Genomic DNA, 15,331 nt, shown 5'->3' with positions numbered 1-15,331 from the left:
AGCTACAACACAGGTATCAGACAGAAACTTTTACATACAGTGCTTCTAGTGACTGTAAAAGCTCCAGCGGACTCTCTGTGTTTCCAGAGTGGACACAGAGTGTCTGACAGCAGCTGCTCATTAGCTCTGACTACCAGCTCTCTATTCCTGCTACACTACTGTGGCCAGTCTCTCCGGTCGGTGTCGAGACTGCGCCCCCTAAAGTCACTGTCCTTTGCAGAACTGAGGGTGTAGGGACTGAGACTGCTGTTTTTGGCCACAGCAGGCAGCTGTTTTTGTCACAAAGTCACCAGGAGAGACCTTTTTTGTGCTTTGCATTATATTAATTTATTCTTATGTCTGTGAATTGTGTTGAAGTGTCTCTCTCTCCTGTGTGGCTGAAGGACCTCCCCTTGCAGCAACCTGGCACACCTGCAAGTACTAATCACCTTCCCAATTAGATAAAAAGGAGGAAGTTTGGAGCAGGAAGAGGCCAGGGGAAATCCAACAGATACAACAAGAGAAGAAACAGGAGCAGCAAAGGATGTGCTGGCTGAACTACACCTTGCCTCCCCCCCTTACCTGCAGTCAAGGAGAAGTAAGGACTGGCTGGACAGCTTTTGGACCCCTGGTAAAGACTCTTTTAAAAGACTGCCCTTTCACCACCCCCATCTTTGTTTTTTTACCAAAAAGAAACTGCCTGTGTTAATAAACTACATTATTGAACTTCTGACTCTGCCTACTTGTTTAACCAGAGAGTAAAGAAACCTGTGACATACACACAAAAACATGAGTGACATGATTTTTTTTCATCTCAAAAATGAAATGACTATTTTTGCATTGTTAACAAAAGCAATACAAACTGACTTTGCTTTAATAAATGCTTTACCTTGTGTGTGTATGAGTGTAATGATCAGTGCAAAATATTTGCCAAAAATGGCTGGAGGAAGCTTGAGAGGAAACCCAAGTCACTTTGGTGTGAGGTGCCTTCTGATTTCCTTCTATCACAGGTACAGAGTGGCTTATTTGGAGAAATAGGAAGATGTTGGGCTGCAAGGGCCGATGACAGGGTTGCAAACACAAATATTCTATAAGTAGATCATGAGGGCTTCATTCGCCAAAGCCAGGAAGTTAGGAGTGGTCAGATGATTAATAAACCGGATGTTAGCTGGCTTGACTGCAGTGTGCTTGGTCTGTTGGCCAAATAATGTGGAAGCATATGTGGGAGATCCAGGCAACTTTATACCAGAAAGTCAAACTCTTAAGTGCTACTGAGCAGCATTCATAGGAATGAACAGAGCCTTGCCTCTAATGCTATATCCATTTCTTTTTAAACTGTAACATTTAGGAGAATCCACTTGCGGAAATGCTATATTATATTCATAGGTATAGATATTCATTAGTATATAATCACCTGAAATTTTTTTTTGTTACCTTTAGAATGAGACATTTTTTTTCTAAAGAGGGAGTGGGTCCTCTTCTATCGAGTCTGGAGTGTTTCTACAGTAAGCCAGAATGGACAAACCAAACACTGGCTCTAGAAAGGGCCTTTCACGTTTTTGGCAAGCACAGTAGTTTCGCTTACTCACTTGGAAGGCAAGTAGTATTCCATTGTTTGCAGTCTGCAACTTTACCACTAGATGCCATCTCATATTTCAGGCTCCTCTGTTGGATTTGAGCTCGCTCTTTCTGTGAATGGGTCTCCATGCTGTGTAGCAAGCCTCCTGAATTTACACACAAAATGCTGTCAAAAGCTCCTAGTGATGCACGGGTTGACCTGTAGGTCGGGCGGGTTTGGCTTACTGGAAAATATCATAAGTTCGGACGGGCAGGTCCAAAAGTGACAAAGCAGCCTTCCATATTGCCTGAGTTATTAATAAGTTACAGAAACATTGTAGACTGATGTGAGGCATGAAACTTCGGCCATGAGGCCCTGATCCCTGCCATTCCTAGGGTATTTCTTTACCAGAAAGTTAAATGTTGTTTTGCAAATGTTTTTTGGGAGGGAACAAACTGCCTTTAAATCAAGCTGCTTATTGATGTTAAATAATATCAGAAAGATTAGATTTGCGCTCTTTCTCAAAATAAAATGACAGAAGTCTGTTTTCTTGACATAATACATAGATTATTGATTTAGTTCATCAATATTTTCTCCACAGATGAAGGACATAAACAAATTTTCAGCTACGCTCTGCTTCCCTGTCAGCTTATTCAAGACATTTCCTAGTCTAGCTGGTATTAGTGTATTTACACATTGGGTGTACAGTGGTTACTGCCAGCCAATGGCTGAATGTGTCAACAATCAGTCATGCAAAACGATCAGAAGTATGAATGTATGAGTTAAAATGCAGTCTTTTAGGCTATTCCTGCAGCAGCAGAAATATCTCCTTGACTTGTGTCTGAAGAATCTCCCTGGCTTCAATACTGAGAAGATGATAGCACATTTCATTTTAGTGGGCTTGCTCTGTGGTCTCTCCTTCAGTCATGGTAATACATACACTGTTTTTATTACACTGTGTAAACTCATATGTAAGTGCTGTTGTCTATTTTACTACTTATTACTTGATAAAATCCATCTACTGTGTGTATATGTACTGGTAATTTGTCTGTTTATTTTTCAGTTTCTTCAGAATGTATACGGGAGCTTCTGGTCAATATGGATTTTCCAGGAACAGACATAGCGTATGTCTTCTCTCCTGATGCTGAGCACTGTCAGCACATGTGCACCCAGCACTCCTCCTGTCTCTTCTTCTCCTTCCTTCGGCCTGACTGGACTGGAGATAACAGGTACAAAACATACAACAGAAACTGATTAAGGGGTGGTGTATTTTTTTAAATATGCCTAAACAAAACAAAACAATGAAAATAAATCTCAATCAACACAACTGTACCTGTCAAAAGGTTTTTGTTAGAGTATTTTCTGATCACCTTGACGTCAGTTTTCACAACAGAGATTCAGTGTGTTATAATCTTAATTTGGCCTCAAAACACCTCTTACATAGCATGCAAAGTGAGAGCGTTTGTGTCATTTTGGATCATGCTTTAAAATAATCAGAGTATCACAGCATTGTCTATGCTCAGCAGTGATTGTTGCATCTTAAAATAAAATAGTCATTATGAAATAGTTTTGTCTCAACTTATCCTAATCAAACATTTTCCTTGAGGATTTTACAAACAAGAAAATGTAAAGATTTCCCAAACATTTCCCAAAAAACTGTCACTTTATGTGCTAAATATACGCCATTTGACCATCAAAGTACAAATATAAATGCTAACATAAAGTCTAACGTTAGGTGATTGTGATTTTTGTGATTATCCTGCTAATCGTAAGGATGAATATTTGCATTCTTGTAGTAACAAACACACAACTTTCCTCCAACCACAGTTGCAATTAAGTCATTCCCTAACTGCCAGTTGCTGACCTCTCTCTCCACCAGGCACTTTTACTGCTACCTCAAGTCCACTCCCTCTGGAAAGCCCAATGTTCAGAGCCCTGTACAGGGTATCACCTCTGGCTTTTCTCTCAAACCCTGCCACCCAGACCTACGTAGGCATACAATCATTTTAAACCACCATGATAATCATTAGTAATTAATATGGTGAAACTTTCCTTAACTCTCTGTTGGGCTATTTTTCTTCCAGAGCCTTGTCTGCCTCAGGCGTATCATCACGTGGACTTCCCAGGAGCAGACTACCAAACCCTGTTCACAGCAGACTATGAGGAGTGTCAGAGAGCCTGCACACGTGATCCTGCATGTCAGTTTTTTACTTTTCTCAAACAGGACTTTACACCTCTGACAGTCAGGTAAATAATAATCGTTTTACATTGGATTTTTAATTAATTAATTAATTTAATTATTTTTTTGAACAAAAGCCCAGAGGTATACATAATATCATTGGTTGAGACAAACCTGTTTTAGGGCCGAGTAATTTTAGACAAGACACAGCTTAAAAGAAAAAACAAAGATACGCTCACCACTGAGCTGCCCAATACCACTGAGCTCTATGAACTGCTGCCACCTGAGTTGCTTCAATGCAGCCAAACAATAGTGCTAAAGTTCAGTCATGGCATTCTGTAATGATGTTATTTTTCTTTCTGTGTTTAGGTATAAGTGCCACCTTAAATTCAGCTGGTCAGTACCAAGGATACCTCAAATAATTCGACTTGACACGAGAATATCTGGATTCTCGCAAAGGATGCAAATAGCTCAAAACCTTAACCCAGGTAATCAAACACTCAAAGGAAATGTTGTAGCATTGGTTGTAGCAACATCCTGCAGACTGTTGTGTGTGCGTTCTCATTGTACTTCTTGTTTTATACAGAATGTGAGGGCAAGCTTTTTCCAAACACTGACGTCCCAATAAGCAACATCGAGGTTTTACCTGCTGCTTCTCCTGAACACTGTCAGATATACTGCTCTGCTCATCCACTCTGCACCTACTTCACTTACATCAGGTAGATTGTGTTGTCTTAGTGTCTTAGTGAACAGCTGCAGTTTTTCATCCCATGTGGCAAACAGGTGAAGGCTATCAAATGGTATTAAAAAAAATAAAAAACAAGACTACCATGGAATGAGAACATCTAGATATTAAATTAGTCTTTGGCTGACAGTATCTCAACTACCCAGTGTTACCAGATTGGGAAATTTTTCTCCCACTTGAGTAAAACGGGTTTGTAACTTTTTGTAACATTTGTTGTGTTTCATTTCTAACAGAAGTTTTATCTCATTTTCCAGTGAACTGACCCATGTATACACACACACACAAACACAGCAACACACTGCGACACTAACTATCCTTATGTGGTTGAATTTTTTTCCTCTCAACTTTGTATTATCATTTATACCTGTATTTACCTGTGTTTCTGTTGTCACAATGTTTTCAGTCATACATTCAACTGTTACCTGAAGCACAATCCAGGTGAAATAGTCCTCAAAGCTGTAGCGGGATACACATCTGGGTTACCAGCACGCTTCTGTCAGCTGGACAACAGTATGTAACACATACCAAATCTCTTCCATCCAAAATACTGGTATCACTCAACAAATATGAAGCTGCATATTTGTTCTGTTTATATTTAGCACTGACTTTCTGCAGCAGTCTAACCCTGTACCCCTCTCTGCTAACAGACTGGATTAAGAAGGCTTATGTAGGAATAGATTTCCCACATTCTGATATTCGCAACTTTCTGACGAGTGACGTTGAGGCGTGCCAGAGAACCTGTACTGAGGATCCCAACTGCCAGTACTACAGCTACATCACTGAAACGTACAGTGACCCTGCCCACAGGTACAGTATGTCATATGACTCAGTATCCACAAGCCAATACTTAACTTAATCCTCAATCAGTTATTGTAGCCCCACTTTGCAATTGAAGACAGGTGTATTTTTCTATTTATCATAAAATCTGTCATGGTACATCACTGAGATGCTGCTGATGATTTTGTGTTTTAGGCGCCGCTGCTATCTCAAGCGTGTCATCACCATGCCTGTTCCTCCCAGAGTTACTAAACTGGCCAATGCTGTGTCTGGATTCTCCCTGAGTAACTGTCATTATAAAGGCATGGTTTGATTCCAACATTTAAACAGACATTGGAATACACACATAATCAACACATAATCAATGTAATCAACATCAGTGTAATCCACACATAATCAATGTCATCAACATCAATGTAATCCACACGTAATGTAATCAACATCAGTGTAATCCATATATATTCCAATAAAAGATTCAGCAAGCAATATGTGTACTTTACTTTATTTTTATATAACACTTAAGAGACTTTCTCTCACCTTGCTATTCTCATTACAGCCTCACTCCCTCCATATTGAAATGTCCTCTTTTTCACTTAGTTTAGCTCACACATTTACCGTTCCTAGCGTGTCATATGTGACCATACATTGCATTGTACCACTCTAACTAGTATGTTTTACATTAAAATGTGTACTTGCTCTGCTACAGTGGTTGTTACCTTTTCCTCCCTGTCATTGGTTTGTGGTACTATATAATACAATTTAGCTGAGGGGAATTCACCTCAGTCCCTGCAGTTCTTCCTTGCCTCCTGCACATGTGTAGTTTTGACAGCAGAGGTCACTAGACTACATGTTGTGATGGCCCCAGCACCAGTTGCCTTGGTCCTACAGTGTATATAGTGTGTGTGTGCAGGTGTGTTGCTATGATTTAAGATTATTAGTTATTTAAGCCTGTTTTACACTAATAACCACATATAAGCCACTGCATTGATGCACTTCATACGTCACTGATAGTAACTTCCCACTAAAAACGTGTTATTGTTGCCAGTCGTGGTGTGCATCTACCTTCTTCTTTGTTGTGTTCACAATGTATACCACAGCTGCTCTTCCTGTCTCCGGTTCATTCTAATTTTATACCTTTAGTACTCTAAATGTATAAATCCAAAAACATACAATTACATACATACAAACTTCAGAAGAGGACTTCAGAAGATGTAACCTGTGGATCACAGCAAAACTTTAAGTAATTTCACTGCCACACAGGCAAATAACAAAATATCAATCGCCCCTTGACGTTAAACTGCACTCTGAATCAGCCAATATCTCTGAGAAGCTTGTGGTGACATCTGGGAGTTCATAGTTCATAAAAGCTTGCATGCAGCTACAGCAGCATATAGCACACCTAGCCAAAACTAATGCAATCTTAAATACATCACCATTTAATCTATGCATGCTCATTTAAGCCTATGACTATCGAAATATCCATTCTTCTTGTGTCTTTGTTTTGTTTTCACAGCAGGGCAGAGGTGTATCAGAATCAGAATCAGAAATATCTGATTGCAGGTAGAGGTGCCAATCAATCACTAAATGAGCCAACAATCAGTCATAAAGTACAAATGTGGGGACACAAAAAACAGAATCTTGAATGGCTTAAGAACTCAGAAGATGAGAGCAGGTCATTTTAGTGTATAGCTCAAATCATAAATTGTCTTAGAGGGTTATCGGTACACATCTCTGTCCTCAGACATAAATCATATAATAGCATAAATTACATGCTGTTGTGGCTGCTGTGTAGATGCGTATCTATTTTTCTACTTAACATGTGGTCAAATCTGTGTGCGAATGTACATGTTTTTCCATTTCTTTCGAATGTAGTCCAGAGCTTCTAGAGAACGTAGATTTCCCGGGAAACAGACACAACATTCTTTACTCTTATGACATAGAACATTGTCAACAGCTGTGGACCCAGCATCCCCAGTGCCACTTCTTTACCTTTGTACAGTCTGACGTGATGAAGACTGATGCATAAAAAACAAGTACCACCCTAACTTCTGCTGGACAGTACCAATGACTACTAGGGTGAAAGCAAAAGCTGGTTTAATGATTCTCCCACAAAATGCAAATAACAGTTTGACAGAGGTACACAGACAGTCATCGTAAATGTGGTAGCACTCATCACAGTTTTCTGCTGGTTGTTGTGCATGGTTTTCCACAGTTTTGTCTGTTTATTAACAGCGTGCCAGACAGAAGTTCTTTCCAAACACTCATATCCCAGGATATTCTCAGGACAGAGAATCTGTCTGTTGCCTCTCCTGAACTCTGTTAAGCTCTGTCCACTGCTCATCCACAATGCACCTCTCTTATGCCGGGTAGTGTCTGAATGTACATTTTGATTACGGCAGTCAGTAGTAGTAGCAGTAATTTGGAATGCACAAACTGTGAAAATACACTATAGTATCAGAAAGAACATAATTTATCTAACTTTTCTTTGCTACCCACACCAACCCAATAGGAAGAAGTATACAACCTTTACTTAAGTCAAAAAATACTAATATTGTACTATATAAGTACTCTGCTACAAATAAAGGTCCTGCAATTAAATTGAAGTAAAAAATATGGAAGTATAATCAAGAAAATGTGCTCATTGCAGAAAAATGTCCCCTGTGACTGTTATGTATTATATCATTATATTATTATTGAATGCATGAATGTAAAAGCAGGATCTGACTGTTGTAGTTGGTTGAAGTGGAGCTAACTTTCATTTCATTTGTGTTGGACTGCAGCTAATGATTATTTTCATTCACATTAAAGGGAAACTGCAGTTCAATACTGGACCAGTATCAAAAAGTTGTTGTCACTTAGACACAAAATCATGGGAAAATATGGTCCTGGTTAAATCAGCATTTCCCCCCCTATTAATTGATTTATTGTTTGGTTTGTAAAAATTCAGAAAACAGTGAGAAATGTCTATAAAAATTACCCATCATGACACCAAAAATCCTCAAAACTGGAAGAATTAAATGTTTTTGCATAGAAATCTGGATTTGATTAGGAAATGGAATTACTTAAACAATTGTCATAATAGTTTTGAAGAATTGATTAATCGATTAACTGATTCAGCTGTACTTGTACATAGGCAGCAAAAGACATTGCACACATTAAATCCAATAAATGTTTCAGCACTAATACATGGAGGAGTTTATTTACACGTCAGAGGATAAATCTCTCTCACTGTCTGATTTCAGACACTTTTTTTCTCTCACCTCTGCCTCCTCCCTGCATTGAACCCTCCTCTTTTCCTCCTCAGCTTGAACCACAACGCTGGTCTATTCTGTACACCCATGCCCCACATACACACTCACAAACGCACACACGCGCGCACTTCCCTCCTTTCTCTGTCGTTCCCTTCCCTCCTTCCTCTCTTCTCCCTCCAGCCTCCCCTCCCCCGTGGGAAACCCAGTGCAGTGTAACTGTGGTTGTCCTTCCTGGAAGCTGTGGTGGTGACTCTGGCTCCTCCACTCAGAGGCTAGAATAGTGCCAGCCAGCCTGTGTGTGTGTGTTAGAGAGTGTGTTTGTGTTAGTGTGTGTGTGTGTACTTTAAAGGATCTGTCGGGAGTTTAAGTAAATAGATAAGTGACAAAGTAAACACCCATCCCACACACACACGCACANNTGTGTGTGTGTACGCATGCACCCTCCACAAACATTCCACCACCATACCGTCCGTCCGACCGCCGGCCAGCCTCGCACGAGAGCCACGCCGCCACCGCGGTTCAGTCCTGACGCCAGCCCAGAAGACTCACATTACACACACAAGACGTGTGTGCACACAACACCACATAAACAAAACACTAGGCAAGGCACAAACACACACACACAGCACCACACACACACACGCACACACACAGAGGGCAGCGAGCACATGAGACTGGCTTAAGCACACACTAGCACACTCACTCGAATAAACAATATGCACTTTGCGGAACACACACATTTTTGGACCGCAGGCCACAGACATTGCATCCTGAAGTAGATCAAAGCGTTCTCCAGCAGTAAACACACACAAGGCTCTTCTCTGCTCTCTCATCCCCGCGGAGCCGTTTTGGTGAAGCACGGCACAATTATGCTGATCTTCTTGAGAAACAACTCGTTGCAACTGTCATTCATCATTGTTGGGGGGGGGGGGGTTCTTCTGCACCCTCTACGTGCTGGCCTGCTCTCTGTGATTCACACTATTTCTCCTCCTGTCCTTTTAAACCTTCACAGTCCTTCTCATCTCCCCTTAACCCTGTCTCCTGCCTCCTTCCCACCCTGTTATTGAACGTCTACGCCGAATCAGTCACCCAACCACAGCTCTTAAGATCTTTTTCTTTGTTTTCCCCTCTCTCAGTCTCTCTATCCTCCCTCTCGCCCTCTTCTTTACTGTCTGTCCATTGTTGAGGAGACAGTGGCGCAGACAAACTGGGAGAAAAGATATCCGCTGGTGTACCACAAGATTGGAGAGAAAGAATGGCAGAGAGACAGCAGAGGAGAGGAAGATACATAGACTGATATGAGGGTAAAGTTAATTACAGGGGACTGCCAATTAGAGGGCAAAGTGATGGGTCTGTTTGCCTCGCCGCGGCATCCCAAAAACATCACCAGCTCCCACCATGTTTATCCTCTGCAGCCACAAGACCACAGCTCCCATCAGCCATCACTGGAGACAGCTTAGATACCAAGGGGGTTACGGCTGGGGAACATACAAGCAATGTTTGCAGACATGGCTAACATGGATAAGTGGCTAACTTGTAGCTTTCAACCATTCCTTTGCCGTTTGTATCGATGGCAGATAATTTGTAGTTGCAAGTACACGTTGCCATGCAGTCAGAAGAAACACACATAAACATGAAAAAGGTAAAGGCACTTAGTCTTTATAGAGATTTTTGTCGAACATTCTTCAGAATTGGAAATTGTAATCAAATGTATAAATGTTTTGGAAAACAAAAACAAATATCACAGTTAAAATTCAGTAAAAACTCAACGTCACTCTGTTGAGCGTTATATATATGGCTCTGTTGGACACTGTGTATGTGTGTATTTGTCAAGCAAGGAGAATTTATTTAAATCTTCTATTCCTTTACATTCCTTCATTAATCCATTATATATGATTGTTTGTGATTATCTGAAACCTCACCCACAGTCTGATATGGCTTTTAGAGTCCCTCAAAAGCAGAGACAATCATCAAAGGTTCAATACTTCTTACTCCAAAGGTATCATATTTGCTACATGGTGCACATGGGAGCTCCAGGTGCACTGTACAGAGTTCATTTGGAAAACAAAATCAGAGTCGAACCTCAGAAAGCTCCGATCTCAGTCCCCCATCCCTGGGCCGACTTGGCTGATGCGTTCAAGCCCCTGCGTTGCACTGCTGAAGACCCCAGAGGTGCGAATGGCCTGAAAGAAACTTGCGGTGGGGCAGAATTTGATGAAGTAGAAGAGGAGGAGGTAGAAGGAGAGGAAGAGGAAGGGGGGAGGAGAGGCGAGGCCCTAGTGGCGCTGTGAGGGGACGGCTGGGTCGGTCTGGAAGGGCCAAGGACCGGAGACGCTGCAAGGGAGGGCACCCTGTGGACGGTTGCCAGGGCTGTGGGTGCGAGGAGCTGTGGTGCGCCCTGCTGGCACCCGGCCAGCGGGGCGAGGCGGAGGGAGGCGGGCGATGGGTAGCTCCCCAGCAGGGCCAGATCCCTTCGCCCACTGGGGAAAGGAGATGAGGAGGAAGCCTGTGAGGTGGGGGAGATCTGAGGGAAAGATGCCCATGGCCAAGGAGGAAAGGGCAGGGCGGAGGCCGGAGGTGACTGTAGGAGGAGAGGGTCTAGCTCACTTGCGCAGTGGGAAAGGTGGGAGACCAGACGGGCTCCTATAGGGTCCGGGGACTCCCCATCAAGGGAGCTGAGATATCGCACCACCTCCCCAACACACTCTCTAAAGCCCAGGGTCCTGTAGTCAACTGCCAGAGCCCTCGCATCAAAGTAACCTGGGAGGGAAAAAGAGAGTTTTGTCATACAGTGAATAATAGTAATAGAATGCAGTCAGTCATGAACAACTTACTTCATACTGTGTTTCATCTCTTGACCAAAAAAGAGGACAATAAATAATGACATTTACTCATTAAATTTACTTAATTTTTTAACTTTTTTGTATGTGCTTTAGTTTTTCTTTTGTTTTTTTTACCAATATTCTAAGGGCTTATTGTGTCTATTCTCCAAACACAGAAGACAAGCGGAAAAAAATAGAAAGCAATTTTTTTGGCAAGAAACAAACTCACAAGTCTCACCTTTTCCTCCCATGGCATGCAGGAGTTTAAGGTGGTCCACAGTCATCTGCAGGATCTCTGCTTTCTCCAGCTTAGACGAACCCTGCAAGAAAAATGAGCCATAATTACTTAAACTGGTTTTACTTCTGTCATTGATATAGTGGTTTTAATTGATAATAATATTATAATAATAAACAATAATAATAGAGGTTTTAGTTGCAGTTAGCGAGCAGTTACCTGTTTCTCAAAAGCACTTGGCACCAGCCTCCTGAGCTCCGACAGGCTGTGGTTGATCCGGTCTCTGCGCCTCTTCTCTATGATCTACAAGAAGAGCAGAGGGACAGTCAAGGCCAACCATAACGACAGGACTAAAAAGATTAAGATCCAAGGCTATAATCCACTCACCCCTCTTCTCTTCTTTCGGGCAAGAATCTGTGAGGCGCTGCCAGGAGACATGGACCCGGTGACTGGGCTGTACCATGGAAACAGGGAGAGAGAAAGAGGGAGATGGGGGGATGACATTGGCACAGAGAGAAACATGGTGACTTTGATTCTCCTGCATATTGTTATTATTACTCTCCTTAATATGACACAGAGGCAGGATGGCACATCAGCTCCCTTCAATCTAATTTGTTTTTTGGGCACAGAAAGGCATAGGAGTACCCGGGAGAGGAGGGAAGACGAGATTGTTTTTGGTTTAATGCGTTTCTGGACATTAGTCTCAGTGAAATGACATGCTGTTCTTCTTTCCATCTGAGCGAAAGCACTTTTAGAAAGATGATTATATAGCCTCGGGGCGATGCTTTCGCTCGCATGGGGCTTCAACATGCAGCATGGGATCAGAGCTCCTCCGAGCACAGTCACTCAATATGGATTGTGTTTGTTTGTGAACTCTCATCTTACAGGCCTGAAAGAGCCTGACAGCTTGGAGTTCCCTTCAAACTCCACCACCAGAGACTTATTGAGTTTCTATTAGATTTTAACATGAAGGCTGCCAATTTAGCTGTGTGTTTTTGTTTAGGTTTATGTTTGATGGGGCTGACTTGAAAAGACTGCGTTGTCTTCTGTTTGCGTGTCACATGGCAATTTGATTTATCCAAACTGTCTTTAGTGTTACTGGCTTGCTCAGTGCCTGTGATGTAACCAGTACTAAAGTGAATGTATTTCTGTGTAATGCAGATGCACTGATACACATACAGTAATGCAGTAATTCATACACTGTATTGAATACTCTTTTAATACTCTCTCTTAATACACATCTCTGTAATTCCAGCTAAAAAAATGTACTAATTCACATAAAAAGCAATATAGTAAAATTATTTGTAAAGAGTGTTTGTTAGTCAAGCGTCATTTTACTGCTCATCAGACATTTTGCACACCACTGCATCATATTATATATAATTAAGCCTGGCATTGTAGGTTTGCATTTAAAGGTTCGAAGGATTTCTTTATTTCAAATAAAAAGTATTTCAGTTTGTAGTTTACGTTATAGCTTTGTAGTTTGCATCGTATCCCTTATGTAACTACATATAACTATATGCATATGATGAACAATCTATTATAAATCTATATTATATCAAGTTTCCTGTGTAAAATATTGAGCCATAATACAATAAAGTTGAAAAGAATAAGTCAATTTAACTGAATAAACTTTCAGTATTTCAGTATTTTTGAAAGTGAATGAAATCCCTCAAATAAAGCGAAATGTTTGTATAATAAAAAAAGTATAATAGAATATTTTAATAGTATTCATTCACATGCAGTGTGTCTCAAATGTTCCAACAAAACTCTAACAAATCCTCAGCACATTTAATGTGTGTTGTCTCTCTCAGTTGCTTTCGTGTTAATTTGACAGTTCAGTTCCTGTTTTATACAACATCAACTGGAAAGGATTAAAAACGTAATATTGCTAAATCACAACAACCATAATTTGCATTTATAAATTAACCTAAAAATATTGGATTATTCAATTGTGAATCTTGACTCAAGACTTTTTAAATGAGCTTAAATATTTTTATTTTTTTAATTATACACTGTCAGAAAATTTTGCTCGTCACTTTAATCCCTGTCTCTATGCCTCAGACAGGACAGGCCTTACGTCATTTTTAACCTACACTTATTCTAATGCATGTCATGCATGAATGACTTATAAACCTATTTGCTTACACAGACAAATATAAGGAGCAAACATGACATAATTTCACTGATTTGCAATTAAAGTATATTTCAATGAACATGGGAGATTTGCTGCCAGAGGCCTGAAGTTAGACTTAATATTTACAGCTAAGGTTTGCTGGAAGGTGTGTCAACACTTTCTGGAGAGGGGTAAATTACTTTAAGAAAATGTTTGTTTAAGCTGAATGCAGAAAATGCTTAAGAGTAGGTATCTTTTTTTCCCTTTATAAACAGAATCTGCTTCTGAGACTTAAAAATGGAAACTTTTCCTGTCGTCTTTAAACTTGTCTGCAATTCTGTTTATGAATGCGTGAAAATGCTTGTAAAGCCCACAGTTCACTGCCAAATATGTTTAGAGCAAATTTGCCTTAAGCTGCTAATTGCAGCAGTACACTATGTCATTTTCCTTTAAAGTGTGATTGGAGGGCATGTGTTACAACCTCAGGTGTGGTTGGCGGATGCTCACCAAAAGCTGTCTTCTTGTCCCACGTCAATAAACTCGTCTGTGTCCGAGTCTGGGGAGCTGTAGTCGTGAGGTCTCTTCATGTCTCTGCCTCTTCCTCTCTGGCTGGACTGACTGATGGATGGATAGATGATGGACTGCTGGATCTGGGTGATGTTGTCGGCCACTCTCGCTGCTGTAGATCGTCTCCCCTCTGGACGGAGCGCTCACCCTGTGTGCCCCTCACTGTTTCTCTTGCGCTGTTACTTATAAAAGCCTTGTTGTCCTTAGTTACTTCTCGTCAATTGTGTTTGTTTTGTTGTTTCTTCATGTGTCTTCTGTCCTATCCTCTGTGAGTCAGCAGTGCCACTTGATCGACCCCCAAGGGCCCATGGCAACTAAGAAAATTCACAAGCTGCTTTAGTCTTTTACTCTATCACTGGCATCCAATCATAGTCTCTCACTCTCTCTCCCTCGCTGTTATTTCTCTCTTGGCTCCCTCTCTCTGTCACAGCCACCCAATGACAAAATAGGACTTTGGCAGTTGGGGCAGGGTTGCCAGTTTTGGCTCCCCCGCCTCTTCTCCCTGTCCCTCCTCCCTCCCTTTAATCTGGCCCTCCCCAGCTTCCCTCCCTCCCCACCACCCCGGCCCCATCTTTCCACCCCTTTGCTCAGTCATCCTCAGTCAATTAGCCTCCAATCTCGTCCTGCTCTCCTTCCTTCCCTCTTTCTATCCTCCTTTCTTCCTCTTTTTTGCTCCTTTAATTATACTGCTTTGTTGAACAATGGCAGCGGGAGGGAGGGAAGGAGAGAGGTGAGGAGTGTGGGAATGATGGACTGTGAAAACACTCCATCATCTACAATGTGTGACAGTGCGTAAAGCTTGACTCTCACACACTCAAGCAGGTGACTGGGAGAATGGAGTTATTGAAGTACTTTTTGTGAGTAAGTGTGAAAGACAGACGGCAGAGAGAGAAAGCTTTATTGCAGTGATAAAAATGACCTCTAGGCAGCTGTCAGTGACCAGCAAATATGAAGAAAAATCAAAATATAGGGCGCAGTTTTTCCCCCATTATCCTTACTTCTTCCTAACAATACATCATATTGCTTTATTCCTGCTTACTAGTAAAGTAAAATCGTTTATACCAATTTCCCAACCAGTCAGGGATACCACCACAGCCTTATC

General features: G+C 41.4%; 2 protein-coding genes across 3 annotated transcripts; one reads left to right on the top strand and one right to left on the bottom strand.

Annotated features, from left to right (window-relative positions):
* Nucleotides 1-2,342: 2,342 nt before the first annotated feature.
* LOC118342728 (coagulation factor XI-like) lies at nucleotides 2,343-5,724 on the top strand. Of its 2 annotated transcripts, none has more exons than XM_035681360.1 (9): nucleotides 2,343-2,466; nucleotides 2,601-2,766; nucleotides 3,417-3,526; nucleotides 3,622-3,784; nucleotides 4,086-4,204; nucleotides 4,303-4,435; nucleotides 4,865-4,971; nucleotides 5,109-5,268; nucleotides 5,434-5,724. In XM_035681360.1, exons 1-9 carry the CDS (start codon nucleotides 2,412-2,414, stop codon nucleotides 5,549-5,551), a joined length of 1,131 nt encoding a protein of 376 aa, XP_035537253.1. In that variant the 5' UTR covers nucleotides 2,343-2,411; the 3' UTR covers nucleotides 5,552-5,724. The 2 variants fall into 2 exon arrangements, with proteins under 2 accessions (XP_035537253.1, XP_035537254.1); XM_035681361.1 differs by having other exon boundaries at nucleotides 2,344-2,466; nucleotides 2,610-2,766.
* A 4,419-nt stretch (nucleotides 5,725-10,143) lies between these two features.
* Nucleotides 10,144-14,611, bottom strand: heyl (hes related family bHLH transcription factor with YRPW motif like). The gene is made up of 5 exons (XM_035681448.1): nucleotides 14,170-14,611; nucleotides 11,934-12,000; nucleotides 11,766-11,849; nucleotides 11,550-11,631; nucleotides 10,144-11,249 (listed from the first exon to the last, which is right to left on the bottom strand). The coding sequence occupies exons 1-5, from the start codon at nucleotides 14,247-14,249 to the stop codon at nucleotides 10,573-10,575; spliced, it is 990 nt and encodes a 329-aa protein (XP_035537341.1). The 5' UTR covers nucleotides 14,250-14,611; the 3' UTR covers nucleotides 10,144-10,572.
* Nucleotides 14,612-15,331: the final 720 nt, after the last annotated feature.

This window comes from Morone saxatilis, unplaced genomic scaffold (assembly GCF_004916995.1).
Source record: "Morone saxatilis isolate NCDOM2014 unplaced genomic scaffold, NCSU_SB_2.0 Contig9, whole genome shotgun sequence".
In the NCBI taxonomy this organism is placed as follows: Eukaryota; Metazoa; Chordata; class Actinopteri; family Moronidae; genus Morone; species Morone saxatilis.
The sequence above is the reverse complement of the archived record's forward strand: the minus strand, read 5'-3'. Positions and strand labels throughout refer to the sequence as shown.

Excerpts from the sequence above, each read along its gene's own strand:
- LOC118342728 (XM_035681360.1), top strand. The coding sequence starts at position 2,412 with ATGATAGCACATTTCATTTTAGTGGGCTTGCTCTGTGGTCTCTCCTTC. Across the intron at positions 3,527-3,621 it reads ACCCTGCCACCCAGACCTAC|AGCCTTGTCTGCCTCAGGCG; the intron begins GTAGGCATACAA and ends TTTTTCTTCCAG. Across the intron at positions 3,785-4,085 it reads TTTACACCTCTGACAGTCAG|GTATAAGTGCCACCTTAAAT; the intron begins GTAAATAATAAT and ends TTCTGTGTTTAG.
- heyl (XM_035681448.1), bottom strand. The coding sequence starts at position 14,249 with ATGAAGAGACCTCACGACTACAGCTCCCCAGACTCGGACACAGACGAG. Across the intron at positions 12,001-14,169 it reads GGACAAGAAGACAGCTTTTG|CCCAGTCACCGGGTCCATGT; the intron begins GTGAGCATCCGC and ends TCCATGGTACAG. Across the intron at positions 11,632-11,765 it reads CAAGTGCTTTTGAGAAACAG|GGTTCGTCTAAGCTGGAGAA; the intron begins GTAACTGCTCGC and ends TTTTTCTTGCAG.